We start from the raw sequence: 18,555 nt of genomic DNA, 5'->3' as shown, positions 1-18,555 counted from the left end.
TGAAATCTATCCCATCACGGCAATTACGAATCATCGCATGTGGGGTTTGAAGATAATCACAGCCAAATTCAAATGGTTCTGGTACAGTCTTTAGTTAGGAAATGTACAGTAAAGGGGAACTCGAGCTGGGGATTGCAAAGATAACACACTCAGTGAATGGTGGTGGTGATTATACTGTAGCTCCATCACTACCACAGCTGGGGAGCCTTCAGTCCCACAAGAAGCCATGTACCCCCAAACTACTCCCATGCACAACTGGATCAGCATCCTTACTGCAACAGCACTTGATCTCAAAGCCAGAAAATAAGTGGATTCTGGAAGCAGTAGCTCCTGTCCATCGATACATCTTCGCTGCTGAGCAAGCAGACAGCACTCTGCAGCAGCAGCAGAGGTTCGTCCTGCACTCACACCACCGTACTGACGAATGCCTTCACTGGCTTGTATGCACGGAGGAAACGGCACACCTGTCAATTGCTTTTTTTTAAAGCTACATTCAAGTACTATCACCCTCTCTGTACGGTAAAAATGCACGTCAGCAACAACACTCTGCAGCCCCATTAAAATCAACACACTACAACTGGTACCAGTAAGCCGAAACAGACATGAAATGCGTTAGACTCGTGGAAATATTTCAAGACCAGTCCGGGTTATACATTGAAGCAGGAAGCAAAAGTATATTAGATAGTATCTTACCGTTAAGATCGTAGAGGGAAAGCCTGTGCTGGCTGTCAGATGAGAAGATGCTCTAGTGGAAGTGGGAACGATGCTGGACAGCTCAACATCCGATTTAATGGACAATGCTGCTCCCTGTCGGTGAAAGATGGACACTACAGGTAACGACCGTTGATAGCCGTTAACGTTGACAAAGACTTTAAAATCTTTAGATTAAACCAGTTGAACGAAAGAAATGTTCAACACATGTTCTAAACATATTAAATGTATGTTTTAAGAAATAGACCTGTTTTAAATGTTTAACTTTCGCTAAATGGACTCCTTCCAAATTAGACGAAATACAACCAGACTCCACTTCCTGTGAAATACACATTTCAAAATAAAAGACGACGATGAGCGACACCATACTCAACTATATATATGAGCTGAAAGCTTCATAACACTTCAGCAGTGCCACAGAATGACTGGCTCTATGCCACATTACTTTGATGCAGTAATTCGTGCAAAATGTGCCCTGGCCAAGTATTGAGTGCATGAATGAACATAATTTTCCTGAAGATCAACATTTCTTTATTATGGATCTTTTTTTAATTGGTGTTTTGGAATACTCTAATATTTCAAGATCGTGGATTTTTCTTTTTATGAGCCATAAAACCTAATAATCAAGATTAAGAAAGGTCTTCAAATATTACACTTTGTATGAGATGCATACAGAATATATCAAAGTTTTATTTTATGGATTAAATTGTATTCAAGCATTTTGAGCACCGCTTCTCACTTCTCACTGCAGTGGTGCTCAAAATGTCATGTCTTTAGTGCAATTAAAACTTGGACATATGGAGCCTTAGAGTTTAAGATTTTTTTTTTCCTGTTCATTAGTTTTTGCTCAGCACCTATTCACTTATGGTTTGTGCATGTGTAGACTTTCCATAAAAATGATCACTCCCTTCAATATAAAAATACAAAATGGATGAGATATAATTTCAAAACAGTTCAGCCCGTGTTTAATCTATCTAATAATGTGTTGGTAGTGAAAAAGAAAGGTTTATTGCCTGTTTTCATTAAAAAACACACAAAGAACTTTATAAAATAACTGCATATCAAATCACAAATTGGAGAAAAATGCAACGAGATTATATTTTTAAATTGCCATCAATGCATTGACAATTATCATCAAATTTAAGGAATTATTTATTGTTTCCATTATCAGCTCTTCTTCACAATAAATGACTGCAGTTTTATAACTTAAAAAATGGAATCTGAATATTTCAGAAAACCTACTGAATATTTGGCTTAAAAAAGAAAAACTTTATGTTGAAAGGAAATCCTACAATTTTGGTCGCTATTATTAAATCTCACTTGATGCTGCTCATAAATAGACTACAAGCATGGCTTCTGAGGTTGGCCAGGGGTCCTAAATTAAATAGTTGTCTTAATTTAAGCCTGTAGTCCCTAATATGGGGCTTGATAGGTTGTATAATATTACTGAAATGGATACTCATTAATATTTTTGAACGTTTTTCTGAAATATTTTTCCCATGAATAAATGGTCGTTATTTAGACATTTTTGTTGAACATTTTGATGTCGTGCTGATGTTACACCGGCGGTGCAGCAGTCGGTGGGTCTTCCAGCAGGAAAAAGCGCCAACTTCTGCTGCACCGTGTGAATCGTCAAATACTGTAAATGGCTCAAAGGCTGGATATTCAGTGAAATATATCAAACTTCAATCTGGAATGACTTGCTTAGGTAAGACTTACTTGTCTATAGATATCGTGCGGGGTTTGAGAGCTCGTTGTCGGTTAGTGAACTGTTAGGAGCGGCGTGCTGTCTGTTCTCTCCTCCCACTTCTTCACCGCACCGTTTTGACCCAGTTTTGTTACTGTTGTCTCGAAAGTGCTCAGTAAAACAAGTTCGAATGTCAGTATTTACCTTAACTAGCTTACTACAAACGTTATAATATCACAGCTGCTGGTTTTATCGGTCGTACTTCGTCTCAACGGGTGATGGAGACAATGAAAAGAGAGTGACTAGTAAGTTTGCATTAACGTTAGCCAGCTAGTGTTATATAACGCGTCATTCAGTGGGGGAATAGGCTGTATTTTGGTAACTAAAGCTTTCTGTACTTAGCGTATTAAGTCAGTTATGTTGTATTTTAAAGCGTGTTTAGTGTAAACAAAAGTGCGTAGTTACTTTAATTCTCGTTGAACTCTCATGGCGCCCACTAAAATACTGTTGTCTTCTCCTGTCTTGCCAGTGAGGGGCGCTGTTGCATCTTAGCAGAAAGAAACATCCCCCCTCAGGGTACCAAATAAGAAGATGCCAGGCCTTCAGGGTGAAAATGTCGTGGCGGCGCTCGGCAGCCCCATCAGGAAGAATAAACTGTCTCTGAAATTTCTCCAGAAGAAAGATCCTAAACGGGCTCTGGATTTCTCTGAACCCCAAGCAGAAGAGCCCAAAACGGCAGAAGCAGAGGAGCCCGAGGCCAGGTGAGTCTGTGCTGTCAGTGTGAGGTTTATTTGGGGTTATACAAAGTTCACAACACAGCTTTTTTGGCGCTTGACTGCTTTAAGTCGGGCTGTGAGTGACTGAAGGTGAGCTATTCTGTCCGTGCCCTGCCACTCTGACATTTTGAAAGGGAAAATCAAAATAACATCCATCCCTTTTTTGGTGCTGTATCCCCAAACAAGAAGCATACAAAAACAAGAAGATCTGATTATGCACACAAGGACGCTTCTGTTAAGGAATTTATTTTGCAACAAGTGTGTCATCTGTGAGTCACCTTTGTAAACAAACATGGCACAAACATGACTCAGAATAGTCTGAATCTATCGTTTTCTATACTAGTTTATTACTATAAACTAAATATAGGAATAAACTATCTTTAAATAGCGTTATATGAAAATATGTTACGCATAGAAGTACTCTCTGAAGAGCACAGACATTCACCACACCCACTGTTAAGGCATGTGTGTTGACTCACAGTTACAGTTCAAGTGTAAGAAAGAGCAAGTTGGCAAGACAAAGTCCCTTGTTGTTAAATAAATCCTTTAACAAAGGCATCCTGGTGTGCCAGTCTATTTGCAGTTTTATTTTGGCAATTTCAGTCATACCATTTTGCTGCCAGTAAAGCCATTTTAAGGTCATAATTAGGGCTGAACAATTTTGGAAAATAATCTAATTGTGATTTTTTTTTTTTCCACCAATATTGCAAGTGTGATTTGACATGCAATTATTCCTTAACTTTATTTTATTCATAAACAAGGACTGAACAATTCTTTAAAAGAGTCTAATTGTGATGATTTTGACTTGTATTGCAAATTGGATCAAAGAAATATTGCACTTTTAACGATTTGAAAATTGCAGCAGGCCATGTTGCAATTTAATCTAATTTTCGATTAATTGCCACGCCCTAGTCACAATCATCTTTGTGCTGACAGTAATATCTTAGAAGTTATCCTTGATTCTGAGTAGAAATATGTGGATATAAAAGGGAAATCAACCACATTTAAAAATATACATTTACTGCAGTCAGGAGTACTAAAATGGGCTTTTATGCCGGATAAGGATAAAACACAAAGTAATCCTAACATGGGACCACCCAAGAAGGGCGCTCAGTCTTAATTATTACTATTCTAACCTACTTTAGTTTTATGACAAACAAGGAGAACTCCAAGGCACTCCCTTCAAACATTAAAATGCCCTCATTTCCACAGCATGGTCATATACACCTTAAAAACACTTTGATATGTTTTGGTATCAGGACTTCTTATTGAGAGTGCTTTGGAGTTTTTCTTGTTAATAAAATTTGTGAATCACATTACCAAAGATCACTCCAAACAAACTTTTGATCGAGTCCATGAACTACTCCTCTCTCCTTTTTTTTTTTTTTACTGTTTAAGTTTTATATCTTAATATTTCCAGGATTAAAGAGTAAAATGTTTAAATATTCACATTTAATTATTTGAGAATAACATTTCAACTTAAAGGTTTTAAAGCCAACAATATATGAACTTGGTAGTGCATAGTGGCATAATACAGATCTCATGTCATTACGGAACTGAAATCAAGTTGTGTTTATGTCAAGAATCAGAAGAGATGTGTTTCTCTATTGTTTGGATTAAGTTATGTTATTGTACCAATTAAAGTTTAAAAGTTGGAATTCACTTTTGGGTTTCAAACAAGGGTTTTACAGCAATTTTAGCTATTTTTGAGGCTTAAAATTGTGAGTGATTCAAAAATAAAAATGCATTGCTTGTGCTCCAAATTTAAATGTTGTTTTTCTCATTTTAAATTTTGGAAGCTGGTAGCTTAAGATGATAAGAAAGTACAATAGGATTGAACACAGAGCTTATTGCCTGTACCTGTTCAGCCACCTCTTTATATGTTGCATTGTTTAAACTGCCAGTTCTGTATTTAATCATTATTGTGTACGATGACTGGAAGGGGTGGGAAGTAATTAATTACATTTACCGATCTTACTGTTATTGAGTAGTTTTTTTGTGTACTTGTGCTTTTTGAGTAGTTTTTAAAATCAGTAATTTTACTTTTACTCAAGAATATTTTGCAGGAAATATTGTACTTCAGTACATTAAAAAAATAACAGAAACACTAAAAGCCACAAGAAGGACCTCTGTGCCAGATTCATTATCTCTTGCTGTTATTGCACATTATGAGAAGATAATTTTTACTGTACAAGCTCCACAAGTATGAAAAGTAGCTTCTCAGTACTTAATACTTTGAGTAAACTTGGAATGTCTGCTTTTTTACTTGCGTAGATGTACAGACAAGTACTTTTCCTTCTACTTAAGTGAATTTTAAACAAAGCAAATGTACTTTGACTTGAGTCCAATAGTCTTGTACCTCCTCCACCTCTGATAATTGAAAAAAAGCTACTATCACCGTGTTTGGATGGGTGGATAGAAATTTAAGTTGTTGTTTTGTTTTAAACAAATAATCTTATATGGCATATTTTGACCATTTTAAAAGCCTCGCCACTTGAAGGTTTTAATTTGTATAAAAAAACGGAGTAAATCTTTAAATCAGTTACATTTTGTTAGTGTGTGTCCAACAGAAAATGCTAGGTATCCTCAAGTGAATCTGATTTATAAATGAAGTAGCTATGTTAGCTAATGATGATATTTATTATTATTTTAAATTTGACAGTATGTTTTCCACACTACCTTTAAGCAGCTGTGATCAGGTGGTCCCTGGTCCTCCTGCATGCCCAGGTTCCCCTGGCCTCCTCCTACCCTGTGAGAAGAGAGAGACCCTGGTGCCGTTTGTTGGGCTCAACAACCTGGGAAACACCTGCTATTTAAACAGCGTCTTACAGGTGGGCTGTCATTTGAGAAACATGCACACTATCTAGTATAAAGGCTGTTTGGCTACAGCATATATGTGTATGTATACATGTGCTAATAACCTATGACTTTGAAATGCAAAGCAAGTATGGAGTTGATAGAGCAATGCAACTATGGGTCTAAACAACTGAAAAAAAAACAGGCATTCAGGAGGAGAGCTTGTGTTGTGAAGGGACATGTCATAATTGTTCTATTATTAAAAAGGTTATATAAATTGCTAAGCTTTGATCCACATTCTACTAACATTTAAGCCAAATTAATCTTATGTTTATGTCTTTTATATAAACAGTCAATTTCTAGAGCTATGGTGAAGGCCTAATAAAGTAACTGTACAGAAAAGCCTGTATCTTTTCATATACGGGTTCATAGTTCCCGTTGACATTATAAAGTCTCTTCTCTTGTTAAGGAAATGGCACATAAATGGTGCTTTAACTTCCTGTGGGCCACTGGTTTGGCAATAAGTCAAGCAGGAACCTATCAGTATCGTACTACTTCACTGCTCAAGCTTTTGTGTAATGATCTAACATTGTACTTGAATTTGGAGCTGTGGAACGTGAACCCAAGGCTTTTACAAAGTGTTTTTTTAATTCTGTGCAGATGGATGGAAGTATAAGGTAAACTATTATGTCCTGTTGCTCCTGCAGGTGCTGTACTATTGCCCAGGTCTCAGGGAAGGAATAAAGAAACTGTACAACCTGTCCAAAAGAAAAGACAAAATAAAAGAAGAAACAGCTCAAAAGGAAGAAGTATGTGAAACATGAATCACCTTCTTTTGACTTTAAAAAACATACAAAAGATTAAATCATTTACTCTATTAGATCATACTTAAAGAGTTTCCTGGTACTGTATGTCGACACTCGTATGTTAATTTACTGCAACAAACATAATGCTCAAATTCTAAGACATTTTTTTCAGCTTGATAACATTTTGAATGATTTTCTCTGTGCAAAAATCTTGTCAGCAGTCAGAAGTTGCAGTTGAAGATTTGCCGGCTCAAATTGAGCTCCTTGGGAGCTTCAATAGTTTGATAACATCAGTGGAGCAGCTGCAGTCGAGCTTCCTGCTGAACCCTGAGAGCTTCAATGAGGGAGAACTTGCTACACCACCTCGTAAAATACTCCACACACTCAGGTAATGCTGATGTGGTTATTTTGAGTGGTAGATGCTGGCTAAAGGTTACAGCAAAACTAATGAAGGTGTGATCATGTCATACAATTACTTGAGTCCTAATGTTGTTTTCATTCCACAAACCTGACTGGTGTAAAAACACCCACCCACCTTCTATTGTTGTCATCCAACAAGCTTGGACAGAATTCTTATCATAGCTGTCTTTGAGCTTGTTTATTAATAGACCAGTGATCTTTTGTCAAGGGCAAACCTATGTGTCTGTAACAATAAGCAAAATTATATTTTAATGCTAAACTTACAGTAGCATGTTTATTAATGTTGCAGCTGGAACAGGCGTTGTCAATTAGGGAACCTAACATGATCGATCTGTGTGTTGCAGGCAGCTGAATCCTATGTATGAGGGCTACCTTCAGCATGATGCCCAAGAGGTGCTGCAGTGCATCTTGGGGTACATTCATGAAGCTTGTGACACTATTAGGAAGGAGCAGGAGCCAGAGAGTGAGGTTGAAGATGTGACTGAAGTTAAATGTGACAGCTCTGAAAAAGAATCCAAAACTCCGCTAGAAGAGGACGGCCAAGTCAGCGGAAAGAGGAAGAGCGACACTGAAGTGGGAAACGCCAAAAAGAAACCCAAATCTGTCAAGTCAAAGAAATCTGATGCTGAGGAAGAAGGTGTCAATAGGAACGCACCCCTCAGGCGCTCAAAAAGGAAGTCCTCCAGTGACATCACGCTCGACAGCAACCAAGAGAAAGACAAGGGGGTGGAGGGAGAGGATGAAGGGGGGAAGAAATCAAACAAGGAGGAGGATGGAGGGAGTGACGATGAGGGGAAAGGTGGGAAGAACTCTAAAGAGACAGAGGGGAAACGAAAGAAGAAGGCCAAGCTGAGCTGGCTGAAGCCTTCTGGGAAACAGCCAAGTATTTTCTCCAAGTTTCGCAGCGTGGGGAAGATCACCTCGATGACCATGAAGAGCCAAACCAAAACAGAGCAGGAGAATGGGACCATGGATGACCAGAGTCAGAACAGGAAGAGCAGTGAGGAGAAATCAGTGGTCAACATGGATGAAGACAAGAAAGCAGTAAAATGTGAAGGTATGAGTTCACTGCTTCACGATGAGTGGGCTATGAAAAGAGAGAAAAACAGGATAATGTAAACTGTTGAAAAATATCAGAAATAACACTTTCTGGACTCAAAAAAAAATAGAGATTTTGAGATGCTCTTTGAATTAGAATAGCTGTTGACATCAAACTACAAGAAAAGCTCCAATGTATTCATATTTGTAATTAAAATACCTTAATCATGCCTGAAGCTAACTCTGTTTCAAGTTCAAACCTGTAGGAGGGAGTCAAAAACTAAATAGCTAAAGCTAGATTTAATAGGTAGAGTTTATTGCGAACTGTTAAAATAAATGAGGATTTATGACTTGTACGTTTTTTCCTCTTCCAAACATTTGAATGGGGAGTTAAAGAATAAAATGAGAAGACAGTGAAGATTAAAGATTCCTGGTCTCTAAATGTAACCTGTGCCCTGATATCTAAATGCATTAGTACATTAAAAAGGAATGCATGGATTAATTATGACAGATTGCTCAGCCTTGTCTCTCTTTGTTTTTGTTACATTCAGATGGTCTTGACCTGATGGAGCGCTTGTTCCAGGGTCAGCTGGTCCTCAGGACTCGCTGTCTGGAGTGTGAGAGCTTCACGGAGAGGAGAGAAGACTTCCAGGACATCAGTGTCCCCGTGCTAGATGACCAGCCCAGCAGTCCAGAAGACCTCTCTGAAGGTGAGGAGTCTAACCTTTGGCATTTTGCTCCTGGTTTAAAGAAGCCCACAGATTTATTTAAAAGTAGGGGCATACAAGATAGCAAAACAAAGTGTGAATATAGCTAACAATTTAACCGTCAAGGTCTAAAAAAGAACAAACCATTTATTAAAAAAATCTGTAAGATATGTTTCTAGAAATAAAGACAAGTACTAAATAAATAAATGGAGGTCACATTTAAAATTTCGGCTTGTAAAAGTGTCCACACCTAAAAAATAGCACCTTATTTTCTGTTTTGAAGCACATGGAAGGACTTAAAAATTACTCATGCTTGTAAGCACTGCAGTGAAAGAATCAACCGGTTTAGATGACTAACCTATTGTAACAGCAAATAATAAACACCCACACAAACTTTTTTGTAATTACAATATTAGCCGGTCTGCAGATCATAATTTCCAAAAAAAAAAAAAAAAAAGCATGTTATACCTGTTGGACAAACAACTTCCCTAACTCTGTACCCACTGTCCTGTGTGTTTCAGTCTCTCCTGATCCTAAACCAGAGATGAAGACTCTGAAATGGGCCATCGGTCAGTTTGCTTCAGTGGAGCGCATCGTTGGAGAGGACAAATACTTCTGCGAGACATGCCATCATTACACAGAGGCAGAGAGAAGTCTGCTGTTTGATAAAACTCCTGAAGTGATCACCATTCACCTGAAGCGCTTCTCTGCCAACAGCCTAGAGTGAGTATATCCACTATCAACAGCTGTGCAAGAACAGCTGTGATGAAGCCTAAACTTTACACAGAATTACGTTAGAAAAAGTGATCTAAATCAATAATTAACACATCTTTGTTTCTATTCCTCCCAGATTGGACCCATATGCTGGTCTGTGCAAGGTGAACACCCCCCTGCAGACCCCTCTGACTCTTTCCTTGGATGAGTGGTGCACAAGACCATCATCCAAGAAGGGTCAACACTACCAGCTGTTTGCTATGGTCATGCACAGCGGTGTCACCATCAGCAGCGGACATTACACTGCATTCGTCCGCATGTCTGATCTGAAAGATGTTAAGTTGTGGCTGCAGGACAACAAAGAAACAAAGGAGAAGGAGGAAGAGGTGGGGAGTAAAGAGGGAACACGGGTGAATGAAGAAGTACAGGACTATGACGATGGAGAGGTTTCATTCAGCCTAAACTCAAGGGGACAAAGAGGTGCTAGTTTGGCTAACAGCAAAATGGGAGGCAAGAAGCTGTCAGAGGGTGGGGTTGGTCTCTTGGGGGGACAGAGAAGTTTATCTGGTTATGATCTTGGGGCCAGCAGCAAACAAACAGAGAAAGCAGCAACAACAGAGGGATCCAAACGAAGGAAAACCATCAACAACATGAGCCAGAACACTGAAGCAGGACTTAAAAAGGAGTCTGATAGCATTGAAGGAGAAGAAGAAATGACGACAACCTCCTGTAGCGGAACACAGACCAGCCAGCAGCAGGCTCTGAACAACCTCCTTGAATACGAGGGGAAGTGGATGCTGTTTGATGACTCTGAAGTGCGTTTGTTTGACGAGGAGGACTTCCTGCGAGCGTGTTCTCCTGAGACGTGCTCCTCATCGACTCCTTACCTGCTGTTCTACAGGAGGATGCCTGAACCTGTGAACACATGAACTGCTGCTGACTCAGACAGGATGTTCGCACAGTTGGCGTTTGGCAGCTGAGCGCCCACTCAGAGGACAAATGTATTTTGCAATACTACTAAAGGTGCCAAAAAGACTTAAGCTGCCTGTCAGCACCTGTAGATACTGCCTCATGAACTGAACACATACTTCAGGACTCACCTCAGAGACGTCCATGAGCCAGTTTTGGTTCTGAGTCCTTTTTGAGAAACAGGGATCTCATTTCCTTCAGACCAGGAATGACTTGTTCTGTTACTCTTGCCTCTACAGACTCAGAACAGTGACCCATCTTTTTGTTGTCTGTACTTTCATGTCCTGGTCACAAGCTTGGGTTCTTTCTCTGTCATTGTGTATCATACCCAGTTAGTCACGTTTGCCCAGTTAGTCAATTTGTATGGACCCATTTTTACAAATTGGAGAAGCACTTTGAACTAAAATTTAGGTTAAAATTCAAAACATTGAGGAATGTCTATTTGGGGGCCAACAATTTTCCCTTTAAGGCTTACTATGCAACAGACCAGTGCTCCTAATCCTCTGAAAATGAAAGATCAAGTATATCTGTTTGTCTTTTTAAGGCAGTAGAAAGTCTTTTGGTCCCTTTAGTTGGTGGGATGTCTCGCTGTCCCAATGTGGTGTCAGAGCTAATGATTAGAGAGGGAGGGAAGCTGAAGGAAACACTACTGTCCACGTGAACACAATGCTAATATCAACAAACCCAGAGAGAGTTTGGTGTCACACTTCTTTAAAAGTCAGAGCTCCACAATATTTTTTTTACGAAGGATACATTGCTAATTTCTGTAATAACATTCAGAAGTTTTGATGTTTTTCCTCATTTTACTTTTGTCATACATTTATTTGTCCTTCCTCAGTGTCGCATATTAAGCCTTTAAGCGGTCAATTCAAATTTACAAAAGTCAACCAAAGAGCCGGATGATGTCTTGATTTTTCTTTCCATTTGCAAAGAAACACAGAATGTGCTCTGTGAGGTTAAATTGCTGTATTTTTAAGGTAATTTCCCCCCTCGTACTTACTTCTTCTCATTTCTTTGCAGTCTGTTTTTACATGCAGACAAAGCCCACATTCAATTCTAGACAAACCTTTAGTTTTGGACACACTGATAGTTTTACAAAAACACACTGAAATGTAAAGTACAGAATATGTACCAAGTTTATATATATTATGTTGGTACTGTTTTTAAATAAAACGTTTTAGCAGTTTTCTCCTCAGCCTGTGTGTTGCAGACACTTTTCATAGTGTAAAATCAGTAAAGATAAAAAACTTGAACCCTTTAAAAACATCTGTAAGCTGTCATGTTTTTAAAACCCTTCAAGCAAAGTCTTAAAAACTGCCTCATCTGTTATATCTAGGGATGCACAATATTATCGGCATGATATCTGTATCAGCAGATATTAGCTTAAAAATAATAGATCAGCTATAACAATTTCTGACAATTATTTACAACTGATACTTAGGCTATAAAAATCTGCCTACATCAGATGTAAATATTGGCCTTATGATTAAAAAAAAAATGTAGTTTCAGGCTGAACCAGCAGACCTACATCAGCATAAATCTTTTTTTTTTGTTCCTCATTCTTCTTTACACTTTAAAGTATGTTTTAAGGACTGCAATTTTAGGTCTGAACTATATTTAAATATTGGTATTGGCATTTAAGATGTTAGCGAAATTCCAACATCGTGCATCCCTAATATCTAATTTAGTTTCTAAGATACAGTTATATTAGTGCTACTTAATTGTTGCTTTTAAAATTTCATGTGCAAATGTATGTTATTCACATGGTTTTTTATGAATCTCAGAAAAAAATGGTTGAAAGATGAGTGTTTAAGCATACAGCAGATTCTCGTTCAGAGCCACCATTATGACTTAGTTAGCGTCACTTCTATTTTCCAAATTTATCATCAGGAACAAAACATTTTAGTACCTTGCTTACAGCTAATTAAACTAGCACAAATAATGGAGAAAGTATAAGCATCAAGAGTGCACACTGATGGACTTAACAGGCTTGAAATTAGGCAAGTCTATGACATTAAGCCACGTCTGGTATAATGGAGAAAGATGTGAGCCATTTGGCTGCAACCTCCAGTCTCCTGTGTTGGCATTTTCTAATAAGAAAGTGTCAACATGTAAGTTCGGCTGCGCTACTTCAAATATCAGGTCTGTTCAAGTTCTGGTCATTTTTGTTGAGTAACTAAAAGAGGAAAATGCCAACAACTGAATTACATGGCTTTCTTGAAGCAGTGGTTTGTAACTGCTCAGAACTCAGCATCAACTCGACAACAGCAAATTTTGACCCAAATGTTTGTTTTTTTTTGTTTTGTTTTTGGACCAATCAGATTTAATTATTGTAAAGTAGTACAGTTAAGACCTTGGACAATACAAGATGAAATAAAACAACAGGACAAAAAAAACATGTTTTAAACGTTTCATGGATATTTTGGAGTTAATTTTTTTCCAGGCACACATGAGAAACCCACTGAAAAGGGCTTTGCAACCCGCTTAAGGGTCCTGAGAACCGCTGTTTAAAAGAACTGCCCAGGGAGAAATGATGAAAGATGGAAACTGAGTCAGAATCACTGGTGTTTTACTGTTCTTTCAAACCTGTCTCTATCATCACTCAACACTGCATTTTCATTCATAAGGATTGCATTGGTTTTGTGCTTATTCACTGTTCATTCTAACTAAAAATGCATAGCTTTTACATGTGAAAAATACAGCCTTAACAATATGACCACCTATGCATTCATATGCTCCATAATACAACAGAAGTGCCACAAATTCTGTTTTATGAAGCTTCTACAATTTCTAGTTTTTGTTAGCAGGGTCAAGAAGATGGTTAGGTCTACTTCATGTTTATTACTGAAGTTATTGTAGGTAGTGGTGTGGGTAGTGGTCAAGTCAGTTTTTCCATTGGCAAGACACCTAGCCCTATTTGCTCCTACTTCTGCATCAGTGGTGTGTGAATGTGTATAAATAATAAATATGAAGTAGAATTACCACCTTTCTGATCATGTCAACAAAAACTGAAAATGTAGACATTTTGTAAAGAAGAAGAATTTGGCTCCCAGTTTCTCACACAGGTGTGCCACACAGGTATATTTCCCTTGTGTTTTTTCTTGTGTTTCAAAAAATCTATATATAATCCTTGTGCTCAAGAGAGGTGTCCATTTATACATAAATGCACTGTTTGAGGAGTGATGTGTCAAAAATTCAGTTTCTTACTTCATTTTAACATTGTTTTTTCTGCTGCTACGTTCTGCTAATACCCTGTACTCCTGCACTCTAGGATGATGGTTACAAAACCCCATCCCATCAGCAAAAGCCTCCATACATGCAGCTCAATGGTTATGATTACAGAATATTGAGTGATGATATTTGAGCATCTTTATATGGTATACTGTTAATGAATATATTCAAAAGAGAAAAGAAACAGAAAATAAACCAACAAAATGAAGGAGGGATGATCCCTATTGCTATTGCCCAAGTATAATCACATTTTGTGAGAAACACTGGAGCAAGCTGTTGTATTGGATTGCATTAGGAAGTCATAATGTTATGGCTGATGGGTGTTAGAATCTGCTGTGTCGTTAGAAATGTTCATTGAAAGTGACAATGCTGCCTCAGGTTCTAATGCTAAATGCTAAGTCCAATAACATTCAGGAATTAGATCTTTTATTGAGTGATTAAACTTAAATTGTACCAGTCACAGTCAATGTTTCCATATTACAGCTGGAAAGGTTTTCCAAGCTTTGTTTTACTTTTAGTGCATTTAAACTGTTCTGCATTCCATCTGTATTCAAAAAAATGTTGGCGGTTTCATATTTTAAGCAATAAAGTTTTTACCTTGCTGCTCCCGCTCATTATTTCCAAACATAAAGCTGTCTCACTCCTACCCATATCTTGCTGATCTGATGTCTCATGTAAACACAAAAGTCAAACATTAGAAAGCAAGATAACCAACCACTGAACATTAAAATATTTATTTAGTAAAATATTTAAAATAAACAAAACAAAACTACATAAAATTATACAAGGATGTTTAAAGTACCTAACTTTAAAACATTCTTTAACACAAAATAATAATAATAATAATAATAATAAAGCATCATGATAAATAATGGTACCGTTTTTTGCATTTTTTTCCTTTTTTTGAATTACATAATCTTTCAAGTTGTAAAATGCATTGCTACACGGTAATAAAAAAAGTGCACACATGAAATTGAATACAGATTTTTGACACATAGTACATTATTAAATAGACACCTTGACTTTTAAAATCGTACCTTTTCTGCAGATACTTGTCAAAAATTGGCGAAAATAAAATACAAAATATGTTTTTTTGGCACCTTTTATAACACCAACTTTTGTGTTTAGTTGCTTGTTGGTTTGATTTAAGCAGATTCTGTTGGATTCAGAAGTTATGGCTAACATTATCAGCTTTTCATTCAGTATTAGTGTAGACAATCATAGACGTGTTTTCTTATTTGACAAACAGCCAGCAAAGAAAAAATTCTAAATGCCAAGGTATCTGTTTAACCTTTAAGATCCACTTTTTTGTCCTTCTTGCTGTAAGTTTGTCTGTAAACAAATTAAGACACTGGAATGACGTACCAAGCTGTAACACTTTAAACCTTCTTTTAGCATGTTGTCCAAAACACTGACCAGCTCTGAACACACTTCTATATACACTCAAGAATAAATTAATATTGCAATTTTCTGGTATGTGTTTGTGCAAGTGTGTATGTGCATGTTTATGTTTATGTGTATAACTTCATCTTCAGATGTCAAGCTTGCGAAGACTCATTCTGCTGAAGGAATCTCTGAAATAAGAAAACAAGAAGCTTAAATCAACAAACAGCAAAGGCATCTCTTTTAATTGAAACAATTGATTTAGGGGATGAGGTGGATTTGAAGCTCAAAAGACTATCTGCATTTAGAAGATTAGCTTCCTCCAGTTCAGTTTTATTGAATGTTCTAGCTTGTTAAAAGAAAACCTATCAGGACACATTTACCTCAGTAGATGTACATCACTGTCTTTCTGTTGTTCAATGCTTTACTTGCATGGAGCTTCACAAGCACAAATAAAACAGTTTATATTATTTGTTGATTTACAGTAATCCATGGGTCTTTGCGGATGAACTGAGTTTGAATAACATCCTGTTCTTAATTCTTAGTCTCTTTCTGATGCAGCAGGGCTATTTTAATTGAAAGATAATGATTAGGAGAGTACAAGAGAGCTTCAAAATGTTACTGTAATTACTTCATAGATTATTTATTGTTGGTCTGGGGAATGCGTGGATTAATGCTACTGTCTTGGTTGGATATCGAAATAGTCAGATTAATAAGAGTCAAAACCTTCTAGTCATTCATGTTACAACACTAGTAAACAAGAGTTTTGCAATTATGATAATGAGGAAAATTAATGTATGTTCTACCACGGAGTCTACCAAAGTTTTTGTTCACAAATTTATGGTTACGAGAATAATATTTCCGATTAACTCATTATTTTAAATTTAGATTAATGGCCTCCAAGATTTTTCCATCTGTAAAAGTTAAATATTTACTGTATCTTTGTAACTCTTCCCTATTCCATACAATAATTTTAATCATACAGTAATAAACTGTCCGTTTATTGCATGTATAAAGTAACAAGCAGGGACTAAAGACAAATACAAAACACAGAGACTCACGACAGCATCACAAAACATCTGCGACCACAAACTACCTTGTCAAGCTGTCCGTTTGCTGCATGATTTTTATAAAAGCAAAAACAAAGATGGATTTAATTTGACATCTAAAGGGCATCATCCACTCTCACTCACAGGCTCAGATACACAAACAGTGGCAGTACTCAGCCCTACCTGTGTGAGTTGACCTGTAGTACAGGTTTATAAAGCTGAGGAATCTTCCTGTTGATGAGGGGCTGCAGCGCCTCCTTCAGGCGGTGATAATTCCTCTCCAACTCCCTCTGGTACTCCTTCTGGTCCGGACCAATCAGGCTCTTGTTCTTTCGCAGGGCATCTTCACACCTTTAGTCGATAGGAAACAGTCAATTACCTGCATTATACCATTCACTCATAAGAGGTTTAACACTTAAGAGCAAACACAAGGCCCGTGGGCTGCACCCGGCCCGCCAGCAGGTCTCATAAGGCCTGCGAGGAATTTGGGGGAAAAGAGGGAAAATTTGAAAATTCTAAAACATTTTATTGAGTAGTTAGATCGGCCAGCTCTCATGTCTTAGCTCAGGATTAAGTCACCAGTGCTATATATCAGCCCCTGTCTCTATGGTATTCTGACGGCAGTTTGATAAATTGGAAGGATTGGGGGAGCACTGTACATTTGAACATACATTCATTGGTGTAGATTGAGAATATGTTCTCATTTTTGTGAGCCTATAGGTCTATTTGGTCACTTGTATTTGGCATCTAAGGGGAACATGTAATAAGATCTTACCAAGTTGGTGAATCATTTCTCCAAGTACAACATATCATTGATATTATATAGTCCAGATAAGAATTTGATCATTTCGAGATCAGTAAATTCATAATTACTGATCTTGAATTTTGTGTCCCACAGACATGTTTCCAACATGTTCCACCTGCTCCTATTCATCATTCACAGTACCTCTTTGTGAAGTCCTTGAAACAGAGCCGTAGCTTATTGTGGTGTCTGTACAGTTTTGGGTCACTGGGAATCTCTGACAGGAACACTTGAGCCACCTCCAAAGGACCCTGAGCAAAACAGACAAAATGAATAATCGTCTATAACCATGTTTATCCCTTCAAGGATGTGAAGAAGTTTCAGTCAGGCTTGTTATAAATTAATATTGACTTTTTAAAGTTTACCTGGTTGACAGTTGTGCCCACAGATCCCTGCAGCACCATCTGCAGCATCTTTGCATCAGCAGGGTCCTGGTGAGTGGCGAAGGCCAGCTCCTGAGTCTTCTTCTGCATGTCTTCTATCGCCACCTCAATGGGTGTGGAGATAATCTGGAAAATGAACGGATGAATCCCTTCAAAGATCAGTAAGTGTTGGATTAAAACAGATATGGAATTGTGTTCTGTTTTATTAGGAGAATACATTTTTAATTGAAGAAATACAATTAAAATGATCTTTACCTTAAAATACTTGTGTTTTGGTAAGTGTGTAAACTACAGCTGCAATGATTAATCAATTGACTGCTAAGTGTTTTGTTATCTTTGAATAACTTCTGTGATTTTTAAAGTAAAAATCTGAAGTATTTGCTGGTTTCAGCTTCTCAAATGTAAAGATTCCCTTCTTTTTGTCATTTTAGAATTGAATAATTCTCTCTTTGAAACTTCTGGTGAAGCAGAAAAAGCAATATGTAGGGATTCTGAGCTCAGACTTTTTAAGCTATTTATAAAACAAACTAGTCCTAAATGAATCTACTAGTTAGACATATCAATTGGATTAATATGTAGTAAGAATAATCAAATAATCATTCACCCACCTCCTCTTTGTGGATGATGTTGATGCGCGTCTTGATGTAAGGGAAGGCGTGGGACGTGGTCAGGATGGTTTTGCGTTTAAACTGCTCATGCAGGTCCCCGTGTGCTCGCCCGTCCAGAGTGAAGGGAGTGCAGTAGACAAAACGTCTCAAGTTGTAGTTCTTGTCAAAGTAGGTGATACGGTCCTTCATTTCATATGTGTCAAAGTATGGCTCCACGTATGTGATTTGGATGAATGCCTGCAGAAAGGCAGAGCCATTGTTTTTGGGATGACTTGATCTCTAGATCTTTCTGTTTAAGAGCAAACATTTATTCAACAATGCACAGATTAATGCTGACTAAAATTCACCTTATTTGGGTCCAGCTTGCACTTGTCCACTGGGTTTGAGTCTTTAATGACTTCTACCTGGTCTTCTCCAAATCGCTCCCCATAGAAACCCTGTGAAAAAACAGCACAGACTCTCATTAGCTCTAATG

General features: G+C 37.7%; 2 protein-coding genes across 15 annotated transcripts in view; one reads left to right on the top strand and one right to left on the bottom strand.

Moving 5' to 3' along the window:
• The first annotated feature begins 2,284 nt into the window (after positions 1-2,284).
• On the top strand, positions 2,285-14,457 carry usp1 (ubiquitin specific peptidase 1). 4 transcript variants are annotated; one of them, XM_041791366.1, is made up of 9 exons: positions 2,285-2,419; positions 2,928-3,159; positions 5,861-6,005; positions 6,678-6,779; positions 6,995-7,164; positions 7,541-8,253; positions 8,786-8,944; positions 9,463-9,664; positions 9,792-14,457. In XM_041791366.1, exons 2-9 carry the CDS (start codon positions 2,990-2,992, stop codon positions 10,582-10,584), a joined length of 2,454 nt encoding a protein of 817 aa, XP_041647300.1. In that variant the 5' UTR covers positions 2,285-2,419; positions 2,928-2,989; the 3' UTR covers positions 10,585-14,457. The 4 variants fall into 4 exon arrangements, with proteins under 4 accessions (XP_041647300.1, XP_041647302.1, XP_041647299.1 ...); XM_041791368.1 differs by lacking the exon at positions 2,285-2,419 and adding an exon at positions 2,546-2,703 and having other exon boundaries at positions 6,998-7,164; XM_041791365.1 differs by lacking the exon at positions 2,285-2,419 and adding an exon at positions 2,546-2,703.
• A 237-nt stretch (positions 14,458-14,694) lies between these two features.
• Positions 14,695-18,555, bottom strand: part of dock7 (dedicator of cytokinesis 7) — a 69,722-nt gene continuing 65,861 nt past the window's right edge. For all 11 annotated transcript variants that reach the window (XM_041790507.1, XM_041790508.1, XM_041790509.1 and 8 more), the window contains 6 exons: positions 18,428-18,517; positions 18,081-18,317; positions 17,455-17,598; positions 17,234-17,340; positions 16,471-16,638; positions 14,695-15,429 (listed from right to left, as the gene is read on the bottom strand). In XM_041790507.1, the coding sequence (XP_041646441.1) occupies positions 15,387-15,429; positions 16,471-16,638; positions 17,234-17,340; positions 17,455-17,598; positions 18,081-18,317; positions 18,428-18,517 (789 nt within the window). In that variant the 3' untranslated portion in view covers positions 14,695-15,386. The remainder of the gene's footprint in view (positions 15,430-16,470; positions 16,639-17,233; positions 17,341-17,454; positions 17,599-18,080; positions 18,318-18,427; positions 18,518-18,555) is intronic.

This window comes from Cheilinus undulatus, linkage group 7, assembly GCF_018320785.1.
Source record: "Cheilinus undulatus linkage group 7, ASM1832078v1, whole genome shotgun sequence".
Classification (NCBI taxonomy): domain Eukaryota; kingdom Metazoa; phylum Chordata; class Actinopteri; order Labriformes; family Labridae; genus Cheilinus; species Cheilinus undulatus.
Note: the sequence above shows the minus strand (reverse complement) of the source record. Positions and strands in the feature narration are given on the sequence as shown.

Bases quoted from the DNA above. Each gene is read 5' to 3' on its own strand.
- usp1 (XM_041791366.1), top strand. From the start codon at position 2,990: ATGCCAGGCCTTCAGGGTGAAAATGTCGTGGCGGCGCTCGGCAGCCCC. The intron at 7,165-7,540 runs GTAATGCTGATG...TGTGTGTTGCAG, and splicing joins AAAATACTCCACACACTCAG to GCAGCTGAATCCTATGTATG. The intron at 8,254-8,785 runs GTATGAGTTCAC...TGTTACATTCAG, and splicing joins GAAAGCAGTAAAATGTGAAG to ATGGTCTTGACCTGATGGAG.